Raw genomic sequence first — 24,399 nt, forward strand, 5'->3', positions numbered from 1 at the left:
AAGCCTTTGAGAAAGACTCTCTTTGGATCAAAATGTCAGGTCATTAACAAAGATTGGTGAATAGGTCATTTAAGTTGGTAAGCATTTTGCAAAAGCTAATTTGTTACTTTAATGACTTGTTGAATTTCAGTCATCAGACCAAAGTGAATGCATTGAATAATTTGCAGTTAATCTGAGGTAAACATTTCTTCAATTTGATAATTACAGATGAAGACAAGAACGGGTTATTTTATGTTGAAATTTCCATTGGAAATACCCTTCCCAGGTCAACCTGGCATCTTGACAAGAGGTACTTTCCAGCAAGGTCACAACGGCAATGAAAGCATGCTAAGCTCAGAGGTTTATAAGGGCATTGTACTCTACTGGTAATAGTCACAGGCTGCGAACCGGGTTGTCTCCTAATTACACCCAAGAAAAGAATTGCGTCCGTGTCTGAATACAAGGCCAAAAGCTGCGACTGAATCTATCCAGGCACCTGGGGGGCCTCTCAATCTCCGCTAAGTGATAAGCTCTCGGGTTCATTAGAATGATTCACTCTTAATAAAGCATGTAATTATACAAGTACATATTCTGATTATAAGTCACACAGGTCATTTTCATTGGGCTTGTCTGAAACTTGGGTGACATCAATTTAACTGGTTAGAGGCCGTATTGTATTTTTCCCCTAGCTAGGTTGGAAACAGAAAAATAGACAGGTCCCTTTTTGGGGGCATTATGATCAGCACATGAAAATTGCATGCATGTACAAGGAATATGACCAAGATGGCCGCCAGCATAGGAGACGGTAGAGTGAGACTTATGTGTCAACGTTGAGGTTGATCACATTACTACACCGTGCCGGCTGATACTGAATGAAGAGATGCGAGTTAGGCTCTTGCTTGCTTCATTGAGTCTAGGTGAATACACAATCAGTTTCTTGAGACACAACGGCTTACCATAACAAGCAGGTGCCTACTGTCTCAGAGTCCCATAATGACAAAATTGCTTAGCCGAAAATGTAGCTTTAAGCAAACATTACAATCAAATCATTAGGGTCTCAATTTAAAGGCAGTGGACACTATTGGTAATTACTCAAAATATTTATTAGCATAAAACCTTACTTGGTAACAAGTAATGGGGAGAGGTTGATGGTATAAAACATTGTGAGAAACGGCTCCATCTGAAGTGCCATAGTTTTCGAGAAAGAAGTAATTTTCCATGATTTTGATTTCAAGACCTCAGATTTAGAACTTGAGGTCTCGAAATCAACCATCTAAACGCACACAACTTCGTGTGACAGGGGTGTTTTTTCTTTCATTATTATCTCGCAAGTTCGATGACCGATTGAGCTCAAATTTTCACAGGTTTGTTATTTTATGTATATGTTGAGATACACCAACTGTGAAGGCTAGTCTTTGACAATAGCCAATAGTGTCCACTGCCTTTAAAAGCCCTGTTAAGCAGAATGCTTGATAATTTCATCTGCTTAGCATACAATCTGCAGGGTACCAATTAGAAGCAATATGTTAAGTCCATATAAATTTAGCTGGTAACCAGTTTTAATTTAGCAGAATATATTCTGCGCTTAACAGATGCTAGCCTTGTATGACCAGGGCACTAGTAAACTAAGTTGTGTACTCTGTTAAGCACATTGTAAGCCAAGCTTTAGTGGGTATATCAAATTACAAAAAGCAGGTTTCAAAGGAAAGCTGTCGCACCCAAAATGCCTGATGCCATAACCGGCCGCTACAATCATTTCTCTACACTCTCATGCACTGAAACTACACCTACATCATGTACATGTAAACTGTATTCCTACAATACAGACGGCAGCGTGCACGTTATAATGTGGGTCATAACATTCATGCACTGTATGGACATAACCTACAATGTACATACACAGGGAATGTACTGAACACTTGAATGAGCACGGGGACCCCAGTGCAGTGAAAATAGATGATGCAAAGCGTCAAGGTGCTTAAAAGATTATGGACAAATAAATCAAAGCGCGTGCTTCGTCTTTCAGCAGCTTGTAGATTTATTACCACAGAGGAGATGTTGATTATCAGAGCGGATTAAGTTCATGTAAATAGCGCCTGATGCATCTCAAATGGTTAGACTGCGTGTTCTAGATTTGGAAATTGTTTGATAAGAAACGCAATCCATCTATGAAAATGTTGCATTTTGGCTATTGAACACTATGCACACTTGGTATTCACAGCTAGTTCCCAAAGCATACATAAATGACAAAAATTTGATAAACAGACTAACAGATGTGCAAACTGACTACATATCCACTCAAAACCTGACATTTTTAGGGGTCTGGGCCCAATTTAATTTTACCCAGCAAGAATTCAAATTTACACAGCTACAATGTAGAACTGGTGCCCATTCATTTTATTTCTAAGCAAATAAATTTTCTGCTTATCAGCTTTAAGAAATTGGGCCTTGGTCAGCACAAAAATTCGCTTACTACATAATACTTTTTTGCTAACAGAGAAACAGATTACCAGCCAAACTGCCATGCATTCACATGCTGTGGCTGTTATCTCAATAGAAATGTGCTGAGCAATGTTTATGCAGAATTGTCCACTTAAGAGCTGCATGAAATGAGCCTACAGCCTCCTACACACTGCTGTTGAGTAGAGATGAAAGAATCCATTGCGAATAATAAGACATGTGTGTCTGGTTTATTTTCTTCAGCTATAAGAAAATCTTGGACCTACATCTTTATAAAACGATGTCCTTCAAAGATCTTTGTCTAAATTATGACCCATTTTGATCACATCCATTGTAATTAGTTATTTGTCTATCTGTGCTTTTAAGCTTTTAATTCAGCTGAAAAGGTCTATTCCGTCTTCCTTCTCCTTCAGCTTGAATTTATTTATAAAGATGAATATATCGTATTTTAAAGGTGTGAGAAATTGTTTTCAGAGGAGTGATGTAAAGTTTTATAAGTTTGAAAGGCAAGCGTTTTATAGTTATTTGATAAAACTTAATTAAATAAAGAATGAAACTGTGGAGTATGTTCCCATATGTTTTGAGAGCACAACGTGTGTCCATTGCTTATTACGATCGTATTACAGTGCATTTTTCCACACTTTATCGAAGGAAACATCAAGTTTTCTTAGAATTCCCAGTACCTTACCCTGCATTGTTCAAAATATTTACCAATTACCAACTGTTAATTTGTTTTTGTGCTGATTACTCTCCGGCCATAGCACGCCTTGACGACGCTAGCTGTTGATAGTGATATGTTATGATTGAAAGCTCAGATACACGAGATGCAACACGGCTGCAACACGGCTCCAACATCTTCGTAAACCGATACTATAATCAATGGATCACGCTTTGTATCGGCGGAGAAGGAGCGAGACGCGCTGGCGATCATGATCAAAATGCATCAACAAGAACGCATAATAACATTCTCGCTTTCGCAGAGCGGGTACTAGGACTATCTGGGCCAAATTTTGTAACAATGCTTTGACTTAGAAAGATAAAAGAAACGAAGCAATTAATTGCTTATTACAGATGGTTCTTTGTCCTAAAACAATTTGATAATATAAAAAAGCGATAGACTCCCCCCCCCCCCCCCCCCCCCCCTCTGTCTGCCATATGGCCTCACATTCTGCCAATTAAAAATATTTCCATTCAATCTAGAATTGCCGCAAAATGCAAGTTCATCTTAATAGATGCTGAATTACTTGACTCAATACATACTGATATATACGCAAATCCCTTTTTCCCCGAGGAAAGACAGGTGTCCCTATCAATAAAAAAAATCTAAAACCAAAGATAGTAAACAGGAAGTGCATATTATAATCAATCTGCGAGAGAAAGAGAAAGAATAAACAAGTTGAAATAAACAAATCACAAACTAATAAATCAAAATGCTGAAAATGGAAACATCATAATTCGTACTATGGATTGGATCTCAAAGTATATCCACCTCTACATCTCCCGACGTCCAAAGCCCACACCACTTATAAGTAATTCAAAAACCACCATGCCGATCGATCAAACACTTTCAACAAACTGTAGCAAGCTGAAAACAACTGGGCAAGAGAAGCTGGATTTCTGTGAAACACCCCTACCCATGAGAGCTATCCACAAGGTACATCACTCAATCCAATGTCTCATCGTTAAACAGAGAAAGAATATCAAACGTTGAGTGACCCTCTTAACGCTAAAAAGCTGACCCTAAACTCCTTGTCAAAACACATCTGCCTTCCTGCCTACCTCCCTTGATACATAACAAGAGAAGGAGATTTGTTAAGACAGTGTCTTAAAGACACAGTAGCTTGGGTCAGCATCTGGAGATACAGGAACATCTTTAATCAACCTTTCCACGTCAGCCACACTTGAAAATTTGGTTTCTTATAAAAGACAAAGTTTCAAAGGAATACTATTTATGCATGACTACAACATGTAGGGTCCTATACATCAATCTTTTCCCACACTTTTAGACAGTTTTAGGGCAAAACTTCTATTTTGAGTCGGGCTCAGACTGGCGTCTATTATTCTGAAAAGGGTACTACCATCAAAAACAGGATCTTATGCCAGATAAAGTAACAAAATCAACATGTACAAAAACATGGAACCTTTATCAGGTATGGTGTTTAGTTCTGGGAATAGAAACTGTAGGACAATTTTATCGGGCACGAGACCTGACCTACATATGTAGATATAGAGCGTAGGCGTGAATAGACTATTCTGGATTCTTAATATAGATTTTTCTGAGGAAAACACAATCAGAAATCAAATTTCTGAAAGAATATCATGCCTGCTTTGTATGTGTCTAAAAAAGAACAGACTAGACCATTAACTAATTTTTGGCTTGTAAACAGGAACACCTAACTAAATGTACTTCAATGAAACTTTCAAAGATGATTTGGAGGTTTATTTCCTAAACCAATAAAAGGATGACTTGGATAAATTGGCTCTTCCGAGGGTATGACTCTTTATTATTAACCGATTAGTCTCCTCAATCTTAAGATGTCCCATCATCATGTTTAAGAATGTGTACTTTGCCCGGACACTGACTTAACCAGTGAGTACACAGCATTACTGACAACTCAACCCAGCGTTGCCTTTGATGTCTATCGGTAGATTACGATCACCACTACGTGTCAAGCTTTTAGAAAGGATCTGCCTGTCTGATTGTACATTCCGCTTAATGCTTAAAATTAGAAAACATGTTAATATTCTGTTTGGACTACTTTAAACTTGGCATTATACTAGACTATTGAGAAGATGAGAGAATTTCAAATTTAAGATAATCCTGATCAATTTTTATTTTAACTGATCGCCTGTTTCCTGCATGCATGTACATGTATATTATATACTTGTATGTATTCAAAACACAAAAAAGAAGATTCATGAGAAGAAAAAAGAAAATATTAACTTCAGACATTTTTCTTGCAGATTTGATTCTAACTGCCCACAAATTCACCTGGGCCTAATTTCATTGAGACTGTAAGCACAAAAACTTGCTAAGCTAAACTCCCTTTACAGAAAATGGTTACCAGCCCAAATTACTTTGTTTTGTTGTGACTGGTGCTCCACTCAATTGTTCTGTGCTTAATAGCAAATAAATTTGTCAAGCAGTATTTGCTGCTTAAAGGAACACGTTGCCTTGGATCGGTCGAATTGGTCTTTGAAAAGTGTTTGTAACCGTTTGTTATAAAATGCATATGAGTAGAAAGATGTTGTAAAAGTAGAATACAATGATCCACACAAGTTTGCCTCGAAATTGCACAGTTTTCCTTTTACATCATCGACTAACACGGTCGGCCATCCATAAATGGCCATCCATAAATGGCCGACCGTGTTAGATCACAAAGTAAAAGGAAAACCACGTGTTCCTTTAACAACTTTTTGAAAGTGGGCCCTGGTCAGTGTCCAAATGTTAAAAAACAAAACCACACATTCTTTTTTTTTTCCATCCGAAAATGAAAATCAGTAATTCTGAGAGGCATATGACCCTTGTGCGTAACTAGACTTTCCAAATGGCCATCAACATCGTCCGTCTCCACTCCAACGCTATCATTATGCCCTCAAGTGATGACAAAATGATCGTAAGTAACGTCGGGCGTCCTAGGAATAGCTAACCTCTGCTTTATATTTGTGACCTACAACTCCTCCCGGCTCTTGGGACGAGCGTTTTCCTTGAGAGCTAATGACGTACTGTGTATAGTACATCTGGGTCTTTAGCTTTTCTCAAAACGTGGAACATTCCATATTGAGAAAACGATGGGCCGAGTGTGAGTGGAATAAAAACAAACAAAGCTCTTGTCGTGTCAAGCACTACAGCTTTTAATTTGAACCTTCGTCAGGGAGGTTTTTTTGCTGGAACAGGTTAGGGAAGGTTGACAGAGACAAGTTTAGATGTTGAGATGAAGTTGGGAGATATTTTGATTATGTTTTACTCAACTGTTTTCATAAGGTAGTTACTTAAAGGGTGCTCAATGTGGGCGGACTGAAAAAAACTAGGAGCTGGGATGCAAGATTTTTTCTTCAAGACGTGCTTACCTTTAAACCCTGCCAAGGTAAACTACCTCTAAGGAAGTACATGAACATGTGACCCATGGCCTCCAAGTCATCTCGCCGACTTTGCTCTGAAAGAAGAAGACAGGGAAAATAAACTTTAAACACCTAGTTTTTAATACTACAATGGCCCGAATAAAAAAATTATGGGTACAGGTTTCTTGCCTTTAAAACAATACCCTGACAATAAATTAACAGAATCAAATACATTTTTGAGAGACATTGTTGTCTTCAGAAAACAATAGCAAACATTTCTCATTTATGATTGACGTTTAAGAATATACACCAAGGTGTAGTGAAAACAAAGAAATCCATTTTGGTTTCTCGTTGAATCAAATATGCTGCTTTAACGATGCCCTTTACACCTCAACGCCAAAGCCAGGAAAATAACACTGTATCAAGAAATCCTAGCCAAACACGTCAACAAAAACCAGCAGCACGATTCCTAAAATGTCACAGCAACAAAAGGTACCCCCCCCCCTATTGGCTTCCCTGGATGGTATGACAATGACATTCTGTCCTTCCGAGCTTCAACTGATCAAATTACTCCGAGGAAACTTGGGGGGCGAAGGATAATCAGATAATCCCCACCCCTTGCGGAATTGTTGTTAAATGAGCAAACCCTTAACAGTATCGTGTATTTGTTTGTAATAAATTAAAGATGTGTTTTCCAGAAATTAAAAACCAAAATGGATTAAGTTTGAAATGTGCTGCCTTTATTCCTTAGAGTGGAGGATTTTTAAAAGGATGATGAAAGAAAAGATGAGGAGTTGGTGATTATTGATGTTTTTATTTGTTTTAAATAGACTAGAAATTCAATAGACTATGCAAGTCTAGCACTCTGATATAGTACGCAATTTTGTTTCCGTTGCATCTTAAAAGCAATCTTCCTGGAAACTCAAGGTTCCCCAAAGATGTTCCCCAAAGATGTTCAAATACGCATGAGGCTTGGTTTCGGTTTACAAATTCTATGCATCTAGAAAACCAGAAGCTGTTTCCGGCTACATGCATTCGTCATCTTTTTTTAAAACTGTAAACAAATCCGATCGTATTTCTCTTACAATTCAAGGCTATGACAAAACTAATTATAACAGATTAAACCTGTCACCTGGAACAAAATTTCGCTGGCTAGTTGTAAGAAACCGTCTCAAGAACAAAAAAAGTGTGAATAAATGAGCTAATTTAACAAACCAATTCAAAATATTCTCATTAATTGTAAAATAAAAACTTTTGAACACCATTTTATATGTTATTTTTTTATTTTTTTTTATTTTTAATGTATAATTTTTTTTAGTGAGAGTCAATTTTGTTCTGCCACTACAGATAAACGTTTCCCGCTCTGCTATTAGAGTCTTAAATAAAGGGGTGTGACATCTTTAATAGTCATACATCCTTGCCTACTCTCTCGTTATTGATTAAACATTCAGATGAAATATCGCATGGATTTGCTCACTTTCGTCGCTTCGCATCCCTTGTCTTTACCATTCCTTGTTTTTGGTGATGTGGGAATCTAAGACGGCTAGTGGAAATTGATGTTGTCCATCTTTACTTTCCTGGAGAGCCAAGAAATTATGAGAGCTCGGGCGTTTGTCTTAATGCTCTCAGAGGAAATCTCCAGCCCAAGGTTTCTTTTGATATTTTATTTTTTCACACGGTACTGTCTGTTGATATGACAACACCTAGGTCTGGAATTATACAGGCTTGTCTTGGCAAGGTTTGTATGACAGGTGTTGGGGAGTTAAAGTGTGTTCAGACGTCTTGGGAGGGTACCCAGAGTGGGATTGAAAGTGCGCCTTTAGCTGAAAAGATTTCTTGACAAGTGAGTCTGCGTTTAACATTTTGGCTAAGTAAACAAATAAACAAAAAACACCACAGAAATACAATCGCGGCATGTTTGAGAATGGTTTGAGAATCATATCTTTGTTGCATACCTTGCACATTAACAGCACCAATGGGAGACTTTTGGACGCCAGATGGCAGCAGACTCACCAGGTAAATTTCCATTGTTTACGTAGTTCTGAGTGTGCGCACATGACCGAGAACAATGGATTTTACCTGGTAAGTCTGCTGCCACCAAGAGTCCCAAAAGTCTCCCATTGTGTAACACAAGCCGGGAATTTTATCTTTAAGAGGGCAGGGCCATTTTTATTTTGAAAAGGGCACTTCCATTGGAAAAATTTAAAGTCAATTGAAAACTTTTAATGGGAATCAACATCAACACGTACTTTCTGAAAATCTGTCCATTCTTTCTAACTGCCTCAAGACAACCTGAGAGAAGTCACAAGTCTTAGGATTGGTTCATAACCAAAATGCAGTAAATATTCAGCATTTGTCTGATTCCAGCACACATAATCTGATGTAACCATGCCTGAATGTTTACAGGCCTCCCATCTACCTGTAAACCCCAAGCACCTGTTTGTGTGTGGGGTATGAATACATTAAGCACAGGGATAATTAATTGACCTTGAGTCTGCAATCTTTGAGGGCAATGACAGCCATTATAAACTGTAAGTTAACCTAATGGTTATTTATTATCATGAGGTACACGTAGCAAAATAGTCACCATCAAGGTTTGGGGGGGGGGGGAGGTTACAGATCACCAATTCATTGCTAGTTGAAGAGGTTTGCATATACAGTGTACTCTTAAATTGATAGATCAGTGCATGTTTGTACTTGCATCCTGCATGTTGGTCAATCTAGAAGCACCAGCGATAAACTTGGGTTAATGTGGCAGCCGAGGGTTACCCTACTATTGAAACAACATCAAGTAATCACTTCACTTGCATTTTATCTTACTTGGTCACTTTACACAATCATCGTATCATGATGGCATGTCATGGCTGAGCGATTTAGCACACTGGTGTTTCTGATCAGAAGGTATGGGTTCGAGTCCCGGTCTTGGCATTTATGTCTTCAGGCAAGACACTTGACCATTACTGCTTTGTCCTTATCCTTTTAATGGGACATAAAGCCACAAGTCCCATGTGTAGTGTACTGCGAATCAAAGAACCCAGTTCCACTTATTGCTAAGAGAAGGGGTCTGCCCTGATGTTTCTGGCAGTGTTTGCTAAGTGCACTACACCACCGTATACTGTCTTATATACTGTACATGTACTGTCATATATGGTGCTATACAAATCAATCACCTCATTTAAACCCCCATCAATAATGTTCCTGATCGTTCAAACGCCTTTAGTAGGCTAACTGGTAGAAACAAGTTAACCTCCGGTATTATTATTTAACACAGTGACAACTCACCTTTCCCTAGATGCGTGTTGATGCTCATGTAGCGCGCTGTACCCGTCAGACTCTTGTGCTCCCTATAGGGAATGTGCTTGTTGGTCTCAGGGTCTATGTACTCCTTGGCCAGGCCAAAGTCAATGATGTGGATTGTGTTCTGGTGTTTACTGGACTGGCGACCGATGAGAAAGTTCTCTGGTTTAATGTCTCGATAGATCAAGTGCTTACTATGTACATATTCTATTCTGTGCAGCTGTGGACAGTGAAGATACGGGAGAGAAAACATCACTCAATTAATTTTGATTTGTTGTCAATAAGTATCACAAAACAAATGAAGACAAATAAATAAGCATTGCAAATAAACAGAATTTTGTCACTATTTTTATTTTATTTATTTTTTTTTTATTTTTTTTGGGGGGGGTCTTAGGGTTCGGTGATGGGTGGTGCGTGTGAGTCGAGTGCAAGCAATGCGTTGTCCACTGCTGGTGGGAATCATTTAAATAATGTTTGAATAAGCCATGGCTTGGTGTACCATATGAAAACTGAAAGCTAAAGGTAATATTGAAACTGCATGTATTACTCAAAACGAATGAGCGATATAGGTTTCCTCAATGTCCAAAACATCCCCCTCATCCAATCCTCGACTGACCCACCTGTCAAACACTCCTTACGGCCCAAGCCTAAACAAACACATATCAATATCACATGTCACCATCATCCTTTCCATTCTGAATGCATATTTCGGCCCCAGTAGATGTAATATGTAACGCCCCACTGCCTAGCAATCCATCTTATGTATTCTTAAAGGAAAGATGGCCCGAGGGGTCCGAAGTGTCCAGAAAAATAATGGCTTCCGCTTGTCTATCAAGTTCTAAAAGGGCAATATTTATAAAGCTTCTACGTGGAGAGATTGAATACTCCGCAGATCTTAGAGGTGGGGTAAAAGTATTTTTGCTTCGGACAAATTGTTGATTTTTAAAATAATCTCATCTTCTACAATAGGCCTACTTGGCTTCCCTGGGTCGCCCCCGGTGTGTGGCGTTTTTTTTTCCAGGACGAACGTGGGTAATTATCTGCACACGTTCGTCCTGGAAAAAAAAAAAAAAAAAAAACACACCGGGGTCGGCCCGGGAAGCTAAACGAACACACCCAATGTATCATTTGCTTCTCAAAAATCACGATTCGCTAGTCAATAGTGGCATTCAGTGTGCGAAAACAAGCTCAGTCTGAATGTTTTGCTACACAAGACTGCTGGACGATATCTTTCCCCGCTACATAACCCTAGATACATCATCAATACCGAAGATCCGCTGATGATGAATTCCAGTCAGTAATGACGGGAGATGATGATGATACATTCTAAGGAGGAAGCATAGCTCTCAATTATCTTACAGACGGTAAAGTCTTCCCATTAGCTGTTACCTATCCATGCAAGTATGCACAATGAGTAACCCCTACGCCATAGATATTAAGTACCCACATGCACATCAAATACAACATGCGGAAATATCTTTCATTGACAGTCAGTAACTATGACTGATAATGGGAGAAGCACCATAATATGTTACACATCCCTGAGAGGAACCGCAGAACTGTTTCTTCATTTGCTGATGAGACCATGACGAGACAAATGATTCATGCTTAGTGATGCGTGCTTAGCATCAAGTGGTTTTTGAAAAACTTGCTTTGAAAACAGACATCTCTTCCTCAGCAGAAACAAGGCAAAATTTCGTTAGGCTGTTGAGCAGAAATGGAGCTTAGCAAATTTCTTTTCTGAGCAAAAGATAGAAGGGAACCAGTTGCAAAATATATGATAAGTTGTGTTATGGCTGGTAACCAATTTCTGCTAACCACACATTTACTGTGTTAACCAGTTTCTTGTGCTTAACAGCTTTGTAAAGTTGGGTTTAGGTCGCCTGCTGTAGTGCAACTTAATATAGTTAGTAACATGAAATTTGCGTATTTCTTGCTTATCTGTGAAGTATTTCTGCTGCTGCATTACGCGGCAGATTTGTACTTACTGAACTAACAGTAAGTGCGATAGAAACAGGCCATGTACTTACCAATTGGATTGCTATAAGAAGGACTGTCCTTAATGAGAATTGGCGGTCACAGATGTCAAACAGGTCCTCCAAGCTGGGTCCCATCAATTCCATCACCATTGCATTGTATTTACCACAAGGGCCAAAATAGTACACCTGGGGCACTCCCTCTGCTGACGAAGAAAAAAAGGAAAGTGGAAAATAAATACAGTTGCATCATGGTTTGTGAAAGGATTCAGACTTGTACAGGCAGCTAATACCGTACACAGGCAGAAATTTTCTTCAGGAATAAAGTTGGTAAGACACTGCTCTAGATTTGCAAAGGTCGGGGGTTCAAACCCCACCCAAGTAATATGCCTGTGATTTTTTGCACATAGCTCGGGAAAGTACAGTGCTAACACAAAAGAAAAATTAATATGGTACACGGGTCTTGAAATAACCCAAGGCATCCAGAGCAATCGCCGTGGTGCCCTCTGCAAGGTTTCAATATAAAGGTGTTTTCCCTGAATAAGTGCCCTTACCAGAGGAAAGTTGCTGTGCCCCTTCGAGGGCGAAAGCTCAAGATCTGGGTACACATTACACAAGAACATGTGCCCAACCTGCACTACACTGGTTAACTATATACAGCTGATTACAATTCAATATTAAACTTTTGATTACAGCACTTGGGAAATTTGTCTATACCTGCCATTTTAAACAGCTTATTAAAGACAGTGGACACTATTGGTGATTGTCAAAGACTAGTCTTCACAGTTGATGTATCTCAACATATGCATAAAATAACAAACCTGTGAAAATTTGAGCTCAATCGGTCGTCGAATTTGCGAGATAATAATGAAAGAAAAAAACACCCTTGTCACACGAAGTTGTGTGCTTTCTGATGCTTGATTTTGAGACCTCAAATTCTAAACTTGAGGTCTCAAAATCAAATTCGTGGAAATTACCTCTTTCTTGAAAACTACGTCACTTCAGAGAGAGCTGTTTCTCAAAATGTTTTATACCATCCATCTCTCCCCATTACTCGTAATCAAGAAAGGTTTTATGATGATAAATATTGTGAGTAATTACCAATAGTGTCCACTGCCTTTAAATTGTTTCATTGTCATTGGATTTAATCTTTAATTAACATAATAACGAGATTTCACAACTTAATGTCAACTACAAAAACAAAGCAGTTCCATCAAAGTAGAATGTCAGAGAAAAACTTAAATCTTTCACAATTTTGTATTTGGAATTTCCCTTGGATTTGACAAATCAGTGAGGGAGATTCCTGAAACCAATGGGTCAATATCCAATCAAACTAGGCTTCAGTGAAGCCATCTACACAAGAATATGAGAAAAATCAAGAAGAGTTGTTTGGAATAAAAAGCTTTTGTTAATGCAATATGTTGATTCATGAGCATTTGTATTGGGCCAGGTATAAATATTTATCATAATCCTAATTCGTTATTCACCAATCCATTGACTATTATTCACCAGCTTTTAAATTTACAAATTTGAATAATATGATCAATTTAATTTCCACATTGAGAAGCAGTCCTTCTTTCAAGGAATTTTCTGTCTTCATTATACAGTGAAGATATACAGGCATGGATCTTGCGCAACATGTTTATGCGTGTGACAAACACATTGCATAGGATTCTCTCACACTAACGCAGCCAGCCACAAAAACTCACGCTTTCAGCAAAACTATTGCATTATGCGAAAACATCACACCTCTGGATGACAAAGAACGCCGCGAGCCTGACAGACTAAATATTCACATTCCGTACCCTGTAAGATTGAGTATCTTATGATCATGATCAAACCGCTTTACAGTGGGAAAAAATTGTGTAATTTCTAGCTTGAACTGGGCATTTAACTAGCACAAATCCCATACAGTAAACCAGACCATCTAGGCCTAAGCCATTTGAAGCTAGGAGCTGACAATATTTCTAACAAAGTTGTTTTTCTGATCATTAACTATTGACATGCATACACAGGTTGTCTGTGTTTGCTGCTGTAGTATTTGACGAGGTAGAGGATTCTCACTGGGGTTTCTAAAAACTAGGAAGCATTCTGGACCCAATTGTTTGGGATGTTTGGCCAAAGCATGCTGATTTCTATCTATGATCTATACATCTTCCAACACGTACATCCCTCCAGATGAGTATTGGTTTTAAAGCCCTCCTGTGCAATCTGAAGCACTCTGGTTGTCATTTTGTTCATTTTTATGAAAGTTATATATATTTTGTCCCGTAGTCGTCTGAAATAAGAACGTATCCGCGAGCAATTCTTGCGTATCTGCCGATGCGCTAGCGCGTATACGGGAAGAACCCTGATGTATATCTTTTATGCTTTTAATGGGTCGTCAAATGCCCCTACAATCTACATGGCTTCACAAAATCTTTGCAACTTTGCATGGTGGATAAAATGTGTCTCATCCTGCAGATAGACCCTGTAATTTATGTCATACTGATGGTCAGAAGGCTAGATATGATCAGCAGTATCCGGTTTAGACCACTGCTTCTCCCTCACTCCCATTAGACACGGCATTGCTCTTTGACAGTCAGACTTACAGTCCTTTCACCACATTCCTACACATTTATCATGAGTATTTGCATCCCCATCCCTTAGGTCATTCCACAGCTCCCGAGACTACGGGACAAAACGCACCGCAAATCAACTTTGCTTCCAACAGCTAATTAAGCATCACTTGCTGTTCTCTTTTGCAGAGACTTAAAAAAACCAAATCCCCTACAGCAACCAGACGCTACTGCTGAGAGGCGAGCAGGGAAGTTACGTACCGGCTCTGAATAGCATTAATCCCTTGACGCTGATAGTATTGGGGATTCCGCTCGCCCCCGGGCGACCGACCAAATGAGATTACAACACACCATATGAGCTGGCCTCCACGCCCTGGGAATGAGGATGCGGTCAAAGTTTAACTGATTAACGGGACACGAGATTAGATTAAGGGTTGTCACAGTATGTTAACTGTGGCACGTATTGAGCAACTGCAAAAAGAGCCAATTGGCCCATCAGACTGCCGTGCACTCTGAATTGCCTTGGAGCATCAACCAGTCATAACAGAGGAAATCATTTTCATTATCATAAATGAATGTGAAAATGACCTTGTTATAAAAAAAAAGGAATTAAGATTCAATTACATTTATTAGTTATTGCTTAACACACTGTCTTCATTAGAATCTTCCATTTTGAAGCGGGTAAATCAAGAATGATACAGCAAAGCGTTAGCAAATCTACCAATTAAAAACAACAAAGGGCTATTTGCAATGTTCATTATTTTCTACTAATAAGAAAAATCAACATTTATTAGGATTTTTGCCCTTCTGTAGTAAAAGGGCAAATATATACTCCATTGGTGTAGTAGAAGGACTTATCAATTCCTAATCACCAACCAGTTCTGCTTGGTTACCAGTGCGAACTAGCTTATGATCTAGCCTCGCTAAGCTTCTTTCTTTCCAAATATGTTTAACGCTACTGTTAATTTCCCATGCATAACAATTGCTTGCTAAGGAAAAGTTTTGCCTAGAAGAAAATGGTTGCCAATCCAAATACAATGATCTTGCTTAGAAAACAAGGATATTTCACAAATGATTGGCAGTGACTAAAGGCAACTTATGCTTCAATGCATGTTTATGTAGTGATCCAGCCGTAGCCATATCCACTAATTCAGCAAACAACCCAAGTCTGCTTAGCAAAAATTTCTGCTGAGCAGCTGTGCCAATGTTCTGGTAAGCTAAATCATATGTAAAATTATCAGTCTACACCGGTAGCACAGACAACTCTCATTATGCTATCCATTGCTTGAAGGAAACCAGTTTCATATTTCTCTTAAGTACTGCATAATCAGGCAGCACGTGTTATGCTTAACCAGCATGGCATTGGGTAATTCACCCACTACACTGTGGCATGATGTCATAATCCAAACGTGCTGTAAGGGTAGAGTGGCCATGAACCGATAACAAGCAGATTTTTTATAAAGGATTGTACGCCGCCGTTCTTAGTGTAATTATGCTGGCTGTCAAAGTCTATATAGAGACATTCGCGCATGGAGAATGATGTGGGGTTTTATTTTGTTTTGTTTTTTCATCACAAAGGAGAGACGGCGGCACATAATGTGTTTGTCATTTTAATCGTATTACAGAAATATTCGTCTGTCAAATCTCAATGATCCAATATGGTAAATGTATTAGACAAAACACATACAAGTTTATATGTGTATAACAGTATCAGACATTTTATTTTGACAAAAATTGTTTCTATGGTAAAAAATAAAGAAGTTTATTTAGTATATCTGAGCCAACATCTGATGTTGTTTATAATCATTTGAATATTCTGAAGTGATTGTGTATTTTTTGCTACTCTTTTAAAAAAAATAAAAACATCACAAACAGTTTGTAAAAAAATAGTATTTGGAAGAGAAACATCTTGAAAAATTCATTATATTTTTTTCTCCAGGAAAATATAACCCATATCTAGGAACTCTTGTTTCAGTATGTAAAATTTCAACCCGTAACAGGTTGAGAAGAGAGAAAAAAATGCAAATACAGGGAAAACAATTTATAAAAACATACCACATAGACTCTCCTTCAATGTCAGGTAAACAAGTTTTCAAAATATTGCAAGATAAACACACCTCAGAGTAATTTCTTGGAAAGATCGATACAATTATGTGAATAAATCACAATGAAATAGAAATCTTAGCTCACAAAAAGCACTCATCCACATTTCAACACTGAGCTGCTTTTTTTTTTTATTTTCCACTTTCCGTTGGAACTCGGTGTATATTCATTTACATAATAATATCAGATTCACGGGAGGATTCCAATCCCAGCGTGCATGCGGTCTTTAAAGGCTTTGTTGGGTTACTCGTTTCACGGCGGTGTGACCTTTCCAGTCTGACCTAATTGCAACAAAAGCTTGCGCTGGTTCAGCACAGGATGTAACATAAGTCATCTATCTCGGATTCCTTGACAATTGTAATGATCGTATTACGATCATCAGAATCAATGGCACTATGACTAATTGCTATTAATATCAAAGAATTAAAGAATTTCTTCTTGGCCAGGAGCAAGACTGAACACAAATGACAAATTTTTAAAAGGCGGTGAAACTCTTCTTGAAAAAGGAAATCATCTGAAGATGTTACATTTCAATAGAGGTTTACAGACTCTCTACTTATCACAAATTTGAAACCTAGTTAATAAGAGCTGTTTTTTGTTTCCTTTTATAGTCAGATTATCAGGAATTACCAGTGATATTGCCCCTGGTCTTGGCCTTGGTGCCCCTTTAAGAGTTTCCGATAAGATTTTCCAAAGGAATTACCCTATTGCAAAATGAAAATGTCCTTGCCCTCTCAACAATGAGACTATTGCCTGCTTAATTTCTTTCAAGACATCTTGAGCGCACAGATAGACAAAGCATATTCAAGCTAAGTGACCCTGACGACAAAAACCCGTTGTAAATTTAATTTCCTCTTCTTCAACAGGCTAGTTTTCATGCATATATTTTTCAGATATTCTACAAACAGCCTATTAATGTTTTCCTGTAGTGTACAAAATGTACTTTGAAAGCAGAAATGATGAAAAGATGCGTCACTATTCTTATAGTTTTTTTGGCGCCAATAGTCTCAGTTCCTTGGGGCAAACATCTGCATCAAACCCAATGTAAATAGTGGAGAGGACCTGCTCAGGGAACCATTGACCTTTGATTCTGTGATGTAAGAATATTTCACAACGATTTCCCATAAATTGATGGTACAGGATCTACCACTTTCATATACATAACAAATGTTAAGATTTTTTATCAAGTGTGAGGTTTGTTTAGTATTGAGTTGAAGTTGGATATTCCTTGAAAAACATCAGCATTTTGGTTTGATGTGAAGATGATTTCGTTGTGATTCAAAATAAAAGTAAAGGGCTACCCGATGGTTTCAAAAACGACCTAGTACTCACAATAATTGGTCCCTGCAGTTCAATCATCAGACTATTAGATATCAAGTCTGAAGCAAGTCTAATTATTTCATCTTCTCCCCCCCCCCCCCCCCCCCCTCACCTTGCTTTCTATAATGTAAACCATTGAACCCCTCTATTATCATCAGACACTTGAGTGATCATAACAATTAATTCGAAAAGGGTTGACAAGTCACCACCTTGTTCATGACTAATTTTTTGACATGTGTCCTGCTGTTGTAGTAAACTGCCTGGTCGCATCTACTTTCATATGTATAAAATCAAACGATGACGATGGACGAACTGTATCAAGAGTAGCTTATTAAAGGCAGTGGACACTATTGGTAATTACTCAAAATAATTATTGGCATAAAACCTTTCTTGGTGACGAGTAATGGGGAGAGGTTGATGGTATAAAACATTGTGAGAAACGGCTCCCTCTGAAGTGCCATAGTTTTCGAGAAAGAAGTAATTTTCCACGAGTTTGATTTCGAGACCTCAAGTCTCGAAATCAACCATCTAAACGCACACAACTTCGTGTTGCAAGGGTTATTTTTCTTTCATTATAATCTCGCAAGTTTGATGACCGATTGAGCTCAAATTTTCAGTTAGTTATTTTATGCATATGTTGAGATACACCAACTGTGAAGACTAGTCTTTGACAATTACCAATAGTGTCCACTGCCTTTAAACACATGCACGCACCATTGTGAACAGATAGACTCATATGAGCACACACAACATGAAAATTATAAAATAGAAATACTAAAATGCATTTTAAGGGGGTCATATCAGGGTATTATGCTTCTAGGATCATTCCCACATATTTTAACAAAATGAGCTAAAACTACAAACATCTCTTTACTTTCATTTCCGTATCATTTGATGTAAACAAAACTTGGATACGAAATGTCCACATTCCATTTAGGCTAATGCCCCAATTTCATAGAGCTGCCACAAAAATGTATATAAAGAAAAAAATATTGCTTTAATAGCAGATTTAGAAAACCAGCCAACGTATCATGCAATGTTCACTGCTCTTAGCTGGTTCCCTGCTTATTTATTAGGTGCTAAGCATGCTCATTAGGTAAGCATTGTTTTGCTGAGTAGCAGCTCTTAGACACAAATATTAACATTTCTAGAAGATACATTTTAACACCTGGGTAAAATAGGTGACAAATAAAATAACAGACATTATGTAACTGTTGCCAGTGATGTACACTCACATTACATTTAGGCTGGTGCAGCGCCTCCATGCATCACCTTGAACCAATGGGAGACAGGGAACTACGCGTCATGCGTCTCAAATGGCTGATCACGAAAGATCCTTACGTGAATTTACGATGGAGATGATTTGTTGCATTCAAGGTCATGATACCCCCCCCCCAACCCCCATCCTCTGACCCACCAACCATAACTGATGCAACATACAGGTTAGATAACCCTTGTTTTACCATCTCTGGATCAATCCGTAAACACATCTGGTCATTTTTCCCCCCCCCCCCCACATATCTTGTCCCACATTTTTGACAGGGTTTTGGTTGCTTCGTAGTAAATAATCATGTTTCATAACACACCTGATACATGTATCGGATTAGTAATTTTCTTTTGATGCGAACACCACATGACATGGATCTACTTTTAAAGGTATACATTTGGTATTCACTCTTAAAAATAATGGCAATAAAAACTGACTTTTTATGAAGTACAGCAGCTTCCGATGGTAATAAAGTATTTTAAATAGGCCTATATTTTGAGAGATGTAAGCATTTGGACATTAGGAGCTGTTTAATGGAAGGACTTGACCAGTCTCCTTATAAAATTACAGCATTATTGGATGCCCCCCCCCCCCCCCCCAATATACACACAGCCAAATGCCCTTTCACTCTGCTTGGACAGATCTCTCCAAAAATAGGTCCAAATACATGATCTTGTTATTAATTATTAAAATTGGCATTGTAGTGAATGTTTTAATTATTATACACAATTCCATATATGAGGCATGCAAATATTGAATCCAATTTCATAGAGCTGCTTAGCTAAGCACATAAAGTACCTCAATATAGGATCCAATTTCATAGAGCTGCTTAGCTAAGCACATAAAGTACCTCAATATAGGATCCAATTTCATAGAGCTGCTTAGCTAAGCACATAAAGTACCTCAATATAGGATCCAATTTCATAGAGCTGCTTAGCTAAGCACATAAAGTACCTCAATATAGGATCCAATTTCATAGAGCTGCTTAGCTAAACACATACAGTACCTCAGCCCAAAACAATTTTGCCTACCAGATAAAGGTTACCAGCCAAAAATACCATGTCACACCATTTCCGACTGGTTTCCTGCTAGTTTTTTTCTTAGCAGATATTTTGTATGCAATATTGTCGGCTTTGTAAGCCTAGTTTTTTTAATGATCAAAGGGAGGGGAGTGAGGGAGACTTAGGGAGGATGAAGGTTCACTGCGGTGAGGAGACAAGACCCAAATGTTGGTTAATAAGAATTTGGCAGCCTTACTGGGCACAACCCTGTAAGCACGAAACATTGCTTAGCACCAACAAGTTCTGCTTTAAAACAGCTTTATATAATATAATAATATAATAATAATATCAAAGTCTTATATAGCGCACATATCTACCAAACAAGGTACTCAAGGCGCTGAGTATATATACAAACTTTCAGAAAGATAGGTTATTGCAGTGATGAATTTTGAGACCCAATTAGTTAGCACTTTATAAGGGTTTACAAGGTGCTACGGCGCATGAAGCAGCCACAGCCAGGAACACCGGGGCGAACCCCTTCTCTTTTCGACAAGTGCACTGGGTTCTTTTACATGCGTTACACAACACTTGGGACCAACGGCTTTACGTCCCATCCGAAGGACGAAGCAATGGTCAAGTGTCTTGCTTAAGGACACAAGTGTCACGGCTGGGGATTCGAACCCACACTCTGCTGATCAGAAACACCAGAGTTTGAATTCGATAATCTTAACCGCTCAGCCACGAAACTTCCACAAATAGGCCCTGGTACCTTTTTACAACAACAACCCAATTAATCAATGGTTATTGTATGGTACTGTATGTCAAAGGGTTTCATGTGTACTATTGCGAAAGGATGGAAAAATGCCTAGTCATACATAGCTTACAAAACAAAAGAGCTCTACACAGTACCCTGCATGAAAAAAATGCAGAAAACTACTGAAATTGGCATGATTGGACAAAAATTCTACCATGTCCCTATGGTGTCATTAAATCCCATTCTCTCAACATTATTCAATTACAAATCCAACTTCTATCTTAATGTGATGACTTGCAAAATATAGGAGCAGCTCGTGATTCATTTTTGAAAGGGCAGGGGCACCAAGGCATTTTCTCCTTGGTTAAGAGCACTCTCTATGTACTTGTATGAGGACACTTATTCTGTATCATTTCAAGGGCACCAAGGCAATGACCAGAGGTATGGAGGCAATTGCCTCCGTCCTCCGTGAAGTATCAGGCCTGCAGAAAGTAAAAGTGTAAAATAAAACCACCACCAAAAATCACAAAGTAATCAGTGCCCCTTTAACACTATCCTGTGTACACAACAGAAGCAGCAACTCGCATTCTCCGATTTCTAATCCAATGAATTTTTGAATATATTCTGCTGGATCGAACGCATAAGACATGAGTTATGTCAACATTTGAAAGCAGCGTCTCTAGGCAATATCCACGCGGCGATCCGACGAAAGCGTTGTCGCTCACTTCCTGTTTATTTGTAGCCAGCTTTTTTTTTTTGTAGGTGTGAACAAATAATGAATGAAATCAATTCCTTTAAGTTCAAGGAATTTCTTGATGTTAGCGCAGACTACTGGTAACAACAAGGTGATGAGGGCTTTTTATTTTGTACCATGCTAAAGCTGAAATCAATATATTTGGAATTTAGGTAAGATGTGTTTACGGTAAAACAGAGCTGTATACTTTCTTATCAAGGAAGCTTTCTTTCCTCGGTTTTAATTTGTGGATAAAGGGCAGAAGTAATGGACATCATTAAAGGTACAATGGTTTATTTTTTAAACAGAGATATTGGAAAGAACTCCTCTAAGTTTTTGTCTTGTTTTTAAGGACATTTATAGAGGTGTTAAAAGATCAAATGATAATTCACACCATTTAAACACGGGTGGAGACAAAAAGCATTAACTCAATTTTAATTTCCTAAATGCAAAAAAAAGGGTGTGGCAGTAATAGATTATTTATCACAATCCCTTTTCTTTTTACTTTAATGTGTCCAAGATTTCACCTCAGGATAATGGGAATTATCAATGAATGTGTCATCGGCCTTTCCCAGGAGTAAAAAATATGAACGGTTAAAACACCTGTTTTGAGCCGAGGCAAATGTGAAATCCTATGCACAAGAATCTGTAAGAGCTTTCATCATGTCAGGAATAAATAGTTGGAGCAAAAAAAAAGAGAAGGAATTTCTTGAGGCTCCGACCAATTCCAAAAATGTTTCCTTTGATAGGAATTTTAATTCATGATGGAAACATGGGATTGTTGATGGAATTGGGAAGCAGAGGGTCAATGCATTGTAACTAGGACTTAAAAAACTTGATGAAAATCAATGAGCCGACAGATATTCTCTTTCTGAAGTTAAAGACAAAATAACATAAACTATCAATAAAAAAAGGGTTTATCAGGTAATTTTGTTTTAATTGATAAAAACTGGTACAGGTAGCTTTTTTTTATTTCTGTTAAAAACATCCCGCAAAAATTGCAGTAAACCACTGACAAAAAACAATGTAAAATATAAATAAAGAGAAGAAAATAAAACAGTTGGGTTGGTTTCCATCTCAATTAAGATGAAGTTACAATTCCTCTTCAGAAGCAGATCGTTGGCACAAGTACTTGACTGGTTGACATTTTGTCTTTGCACATACTAATAATTGCATCTTCGATCTTTTGAAGAAGAAGGGTTCAATCACTGCAGCTTCTCAGTAAAAAACATCTCGCTGCAGTAATTTCTCAATCTTATGGCTTGATCGAACTAATTTGATCGACGGGTCCTACACATGGCAGGAAATATATGGTATTGCGGGTTCCTACATCTGACAATAAATCCCAGCCGGGGGTCGACTGAATTTTTTAACCTTCTCAGTTGCCATTCTGAAATATACAATTTAGGTGACTTATGGCAGAGTTTTACTCTTAACTACATCTTGGTGCATGGAAATTGATAGAAAAGATCAAACACGAAAATTTATGTCTAACTTTAATTTTCTCATTTCAGTTGTGTGCAAGATAATTAAACAAAAATTAAATTGAAGAAAACACTCCATAACATTGAGGCTTTAATTGTTTAACGTATTTTACAAAGGTGGAACAAATAAATAAATAAAACAAAAACTTGCTCTGGTAACTTATTTCATTGTCATATCTAAATAACATTTCTTTTAAAGGCAGTGAACACTATATTGGTATTTAATAAAAAATAATAAATATCATAAAACCTTTCTTGATTACGAGCAATGGGGAGAGTTTGATGGTACAAAACATGTGAGAAACGGCTCCCTCTGAGGTGCCATAGTTTCCGAGAAAGAAGTAATTTTCCATGAATTTGAATTCAAGACCTCAAGTTTAGAACTTGAGGTCTCGAAATCAACCATCTAAACACACACAACTTTGTGTGACAAGGGTGTTTTTTCCTTTCATTATTATCTCGCAAGTTTGATGACCAATTGAGCTCAAATTTTCACAGGTGTGTTATTTTATGCATATGTTGAGATACACCAACTGTGAAGGCTAGTCTTTGACAATTACCAATAGTGTCCACTGCCTTTAAATAAGCTGCCTTTCTAATTTATACCTTGTTTCTGCTTTAGATTCTTATTAAGAATCAAACCAATATTAAATGAAAACTACACATCTGGAACAAAGATCTACATGTCCCCCTGAAAAAACATTACAGATATTAATATGTTGTCTGAGTGTAAGAGAAAACTACATGGATGCCTCCAGCCATCTCATTGAAACATGAAACATGAGCAATTCTCCCGAGAGATAAAACACACAACACATCTTCATCAGTAAACCATTTAACCCAAAGCCAACAACAAGACAATAGATGCAGCAGAGTATTACTTGAAGCTGCTGACAACAAGATCGACAAGGCTTTCGGATCAGATGACTGCATTCAGTTTCTGGCAAAACGGGCAGTCTCTTTCGGCAATCACAAACTTAAATGTTTTAGGAATTTACAACAAAAGTTTAGATTGAAGTGAATCCAATATTTTCAGAACAACTCGGTACCTAAAATGTTCTGCACTATATCAAAGCATGTTTTACGCCTTAAAATTTGACAATAAGTTGAAAGGCACTAAGGCGGGAAATATTGCTAGTAGCAGAAAAAAGCTTACGCAAAATTGCAGTGTAGTAACTTGAGGCAGGCCTCTTCCGATTTTTTTTGCAATGGAGATCCATTTTGAAGCAATATGTTCTACTTCGTTTCGAGGATTTTAGCATTCAAAGTGTTAATCATGTTCCTTGCAATGTGATTGTTGTTGATGAAGGGATGAGTTGTAGACGGGTGGGGGGGGGGGGGTGTATAATGTGTCTCCGCTTGTATAATCATAGAGCTTTAATGAACAAACCACCGTTACTGTCCA

At 38.0% G+C, this 24,399-nt stretch overlaps 1 protein-coding gene across 2 annotated transcripts in view; it reads right to left on the bottom strand.

Moving 5' to 3' along the window:
- Positions 1-24,399, bottom strand: part of LOC117295738 (casein kinase I-like) — a 63,358-nt gene that overhangs the window by 6,118 nt on the left and 32,841 nt on the right. The window contains exons 5-7 of one of the 2 annotated variants that reach the window (XM_033778460.1): positions 11,829-11,977; positions 9,784-10,018; positions 6,511-6,596 (exon numbers count right to left, since the gene is read on the bottom strand). In XM_033778460.1, the coding sequence (XP_033634351.1) occupies positions 6,511-6,596; positions 9,784-10,018; positions 11,829-11,977 (470 nt within the window). Of the gene's footprint in view, positions 1-6,510; positions 6,597-9,783; positions 10,019-11,828; positions 11,981-24,399 lie in introns of both variants that reach the window. The other variant, XM_033778459.1, reaches the window with a different exon arrangement.

Source organism: Asterias rubens, chromosome 10 (assembly GCF_902459465.1).
Source record: "Asterias rubens chromosome 10, eAstRub1.3, whole genome shotgun sequence".
Taxonomy (NCBI): Eukaryota; Metazoa; Echinodermata; class Asteroidea; order Forcipulatida; family Asteriidae; genus Asterias; species Asterias rubens.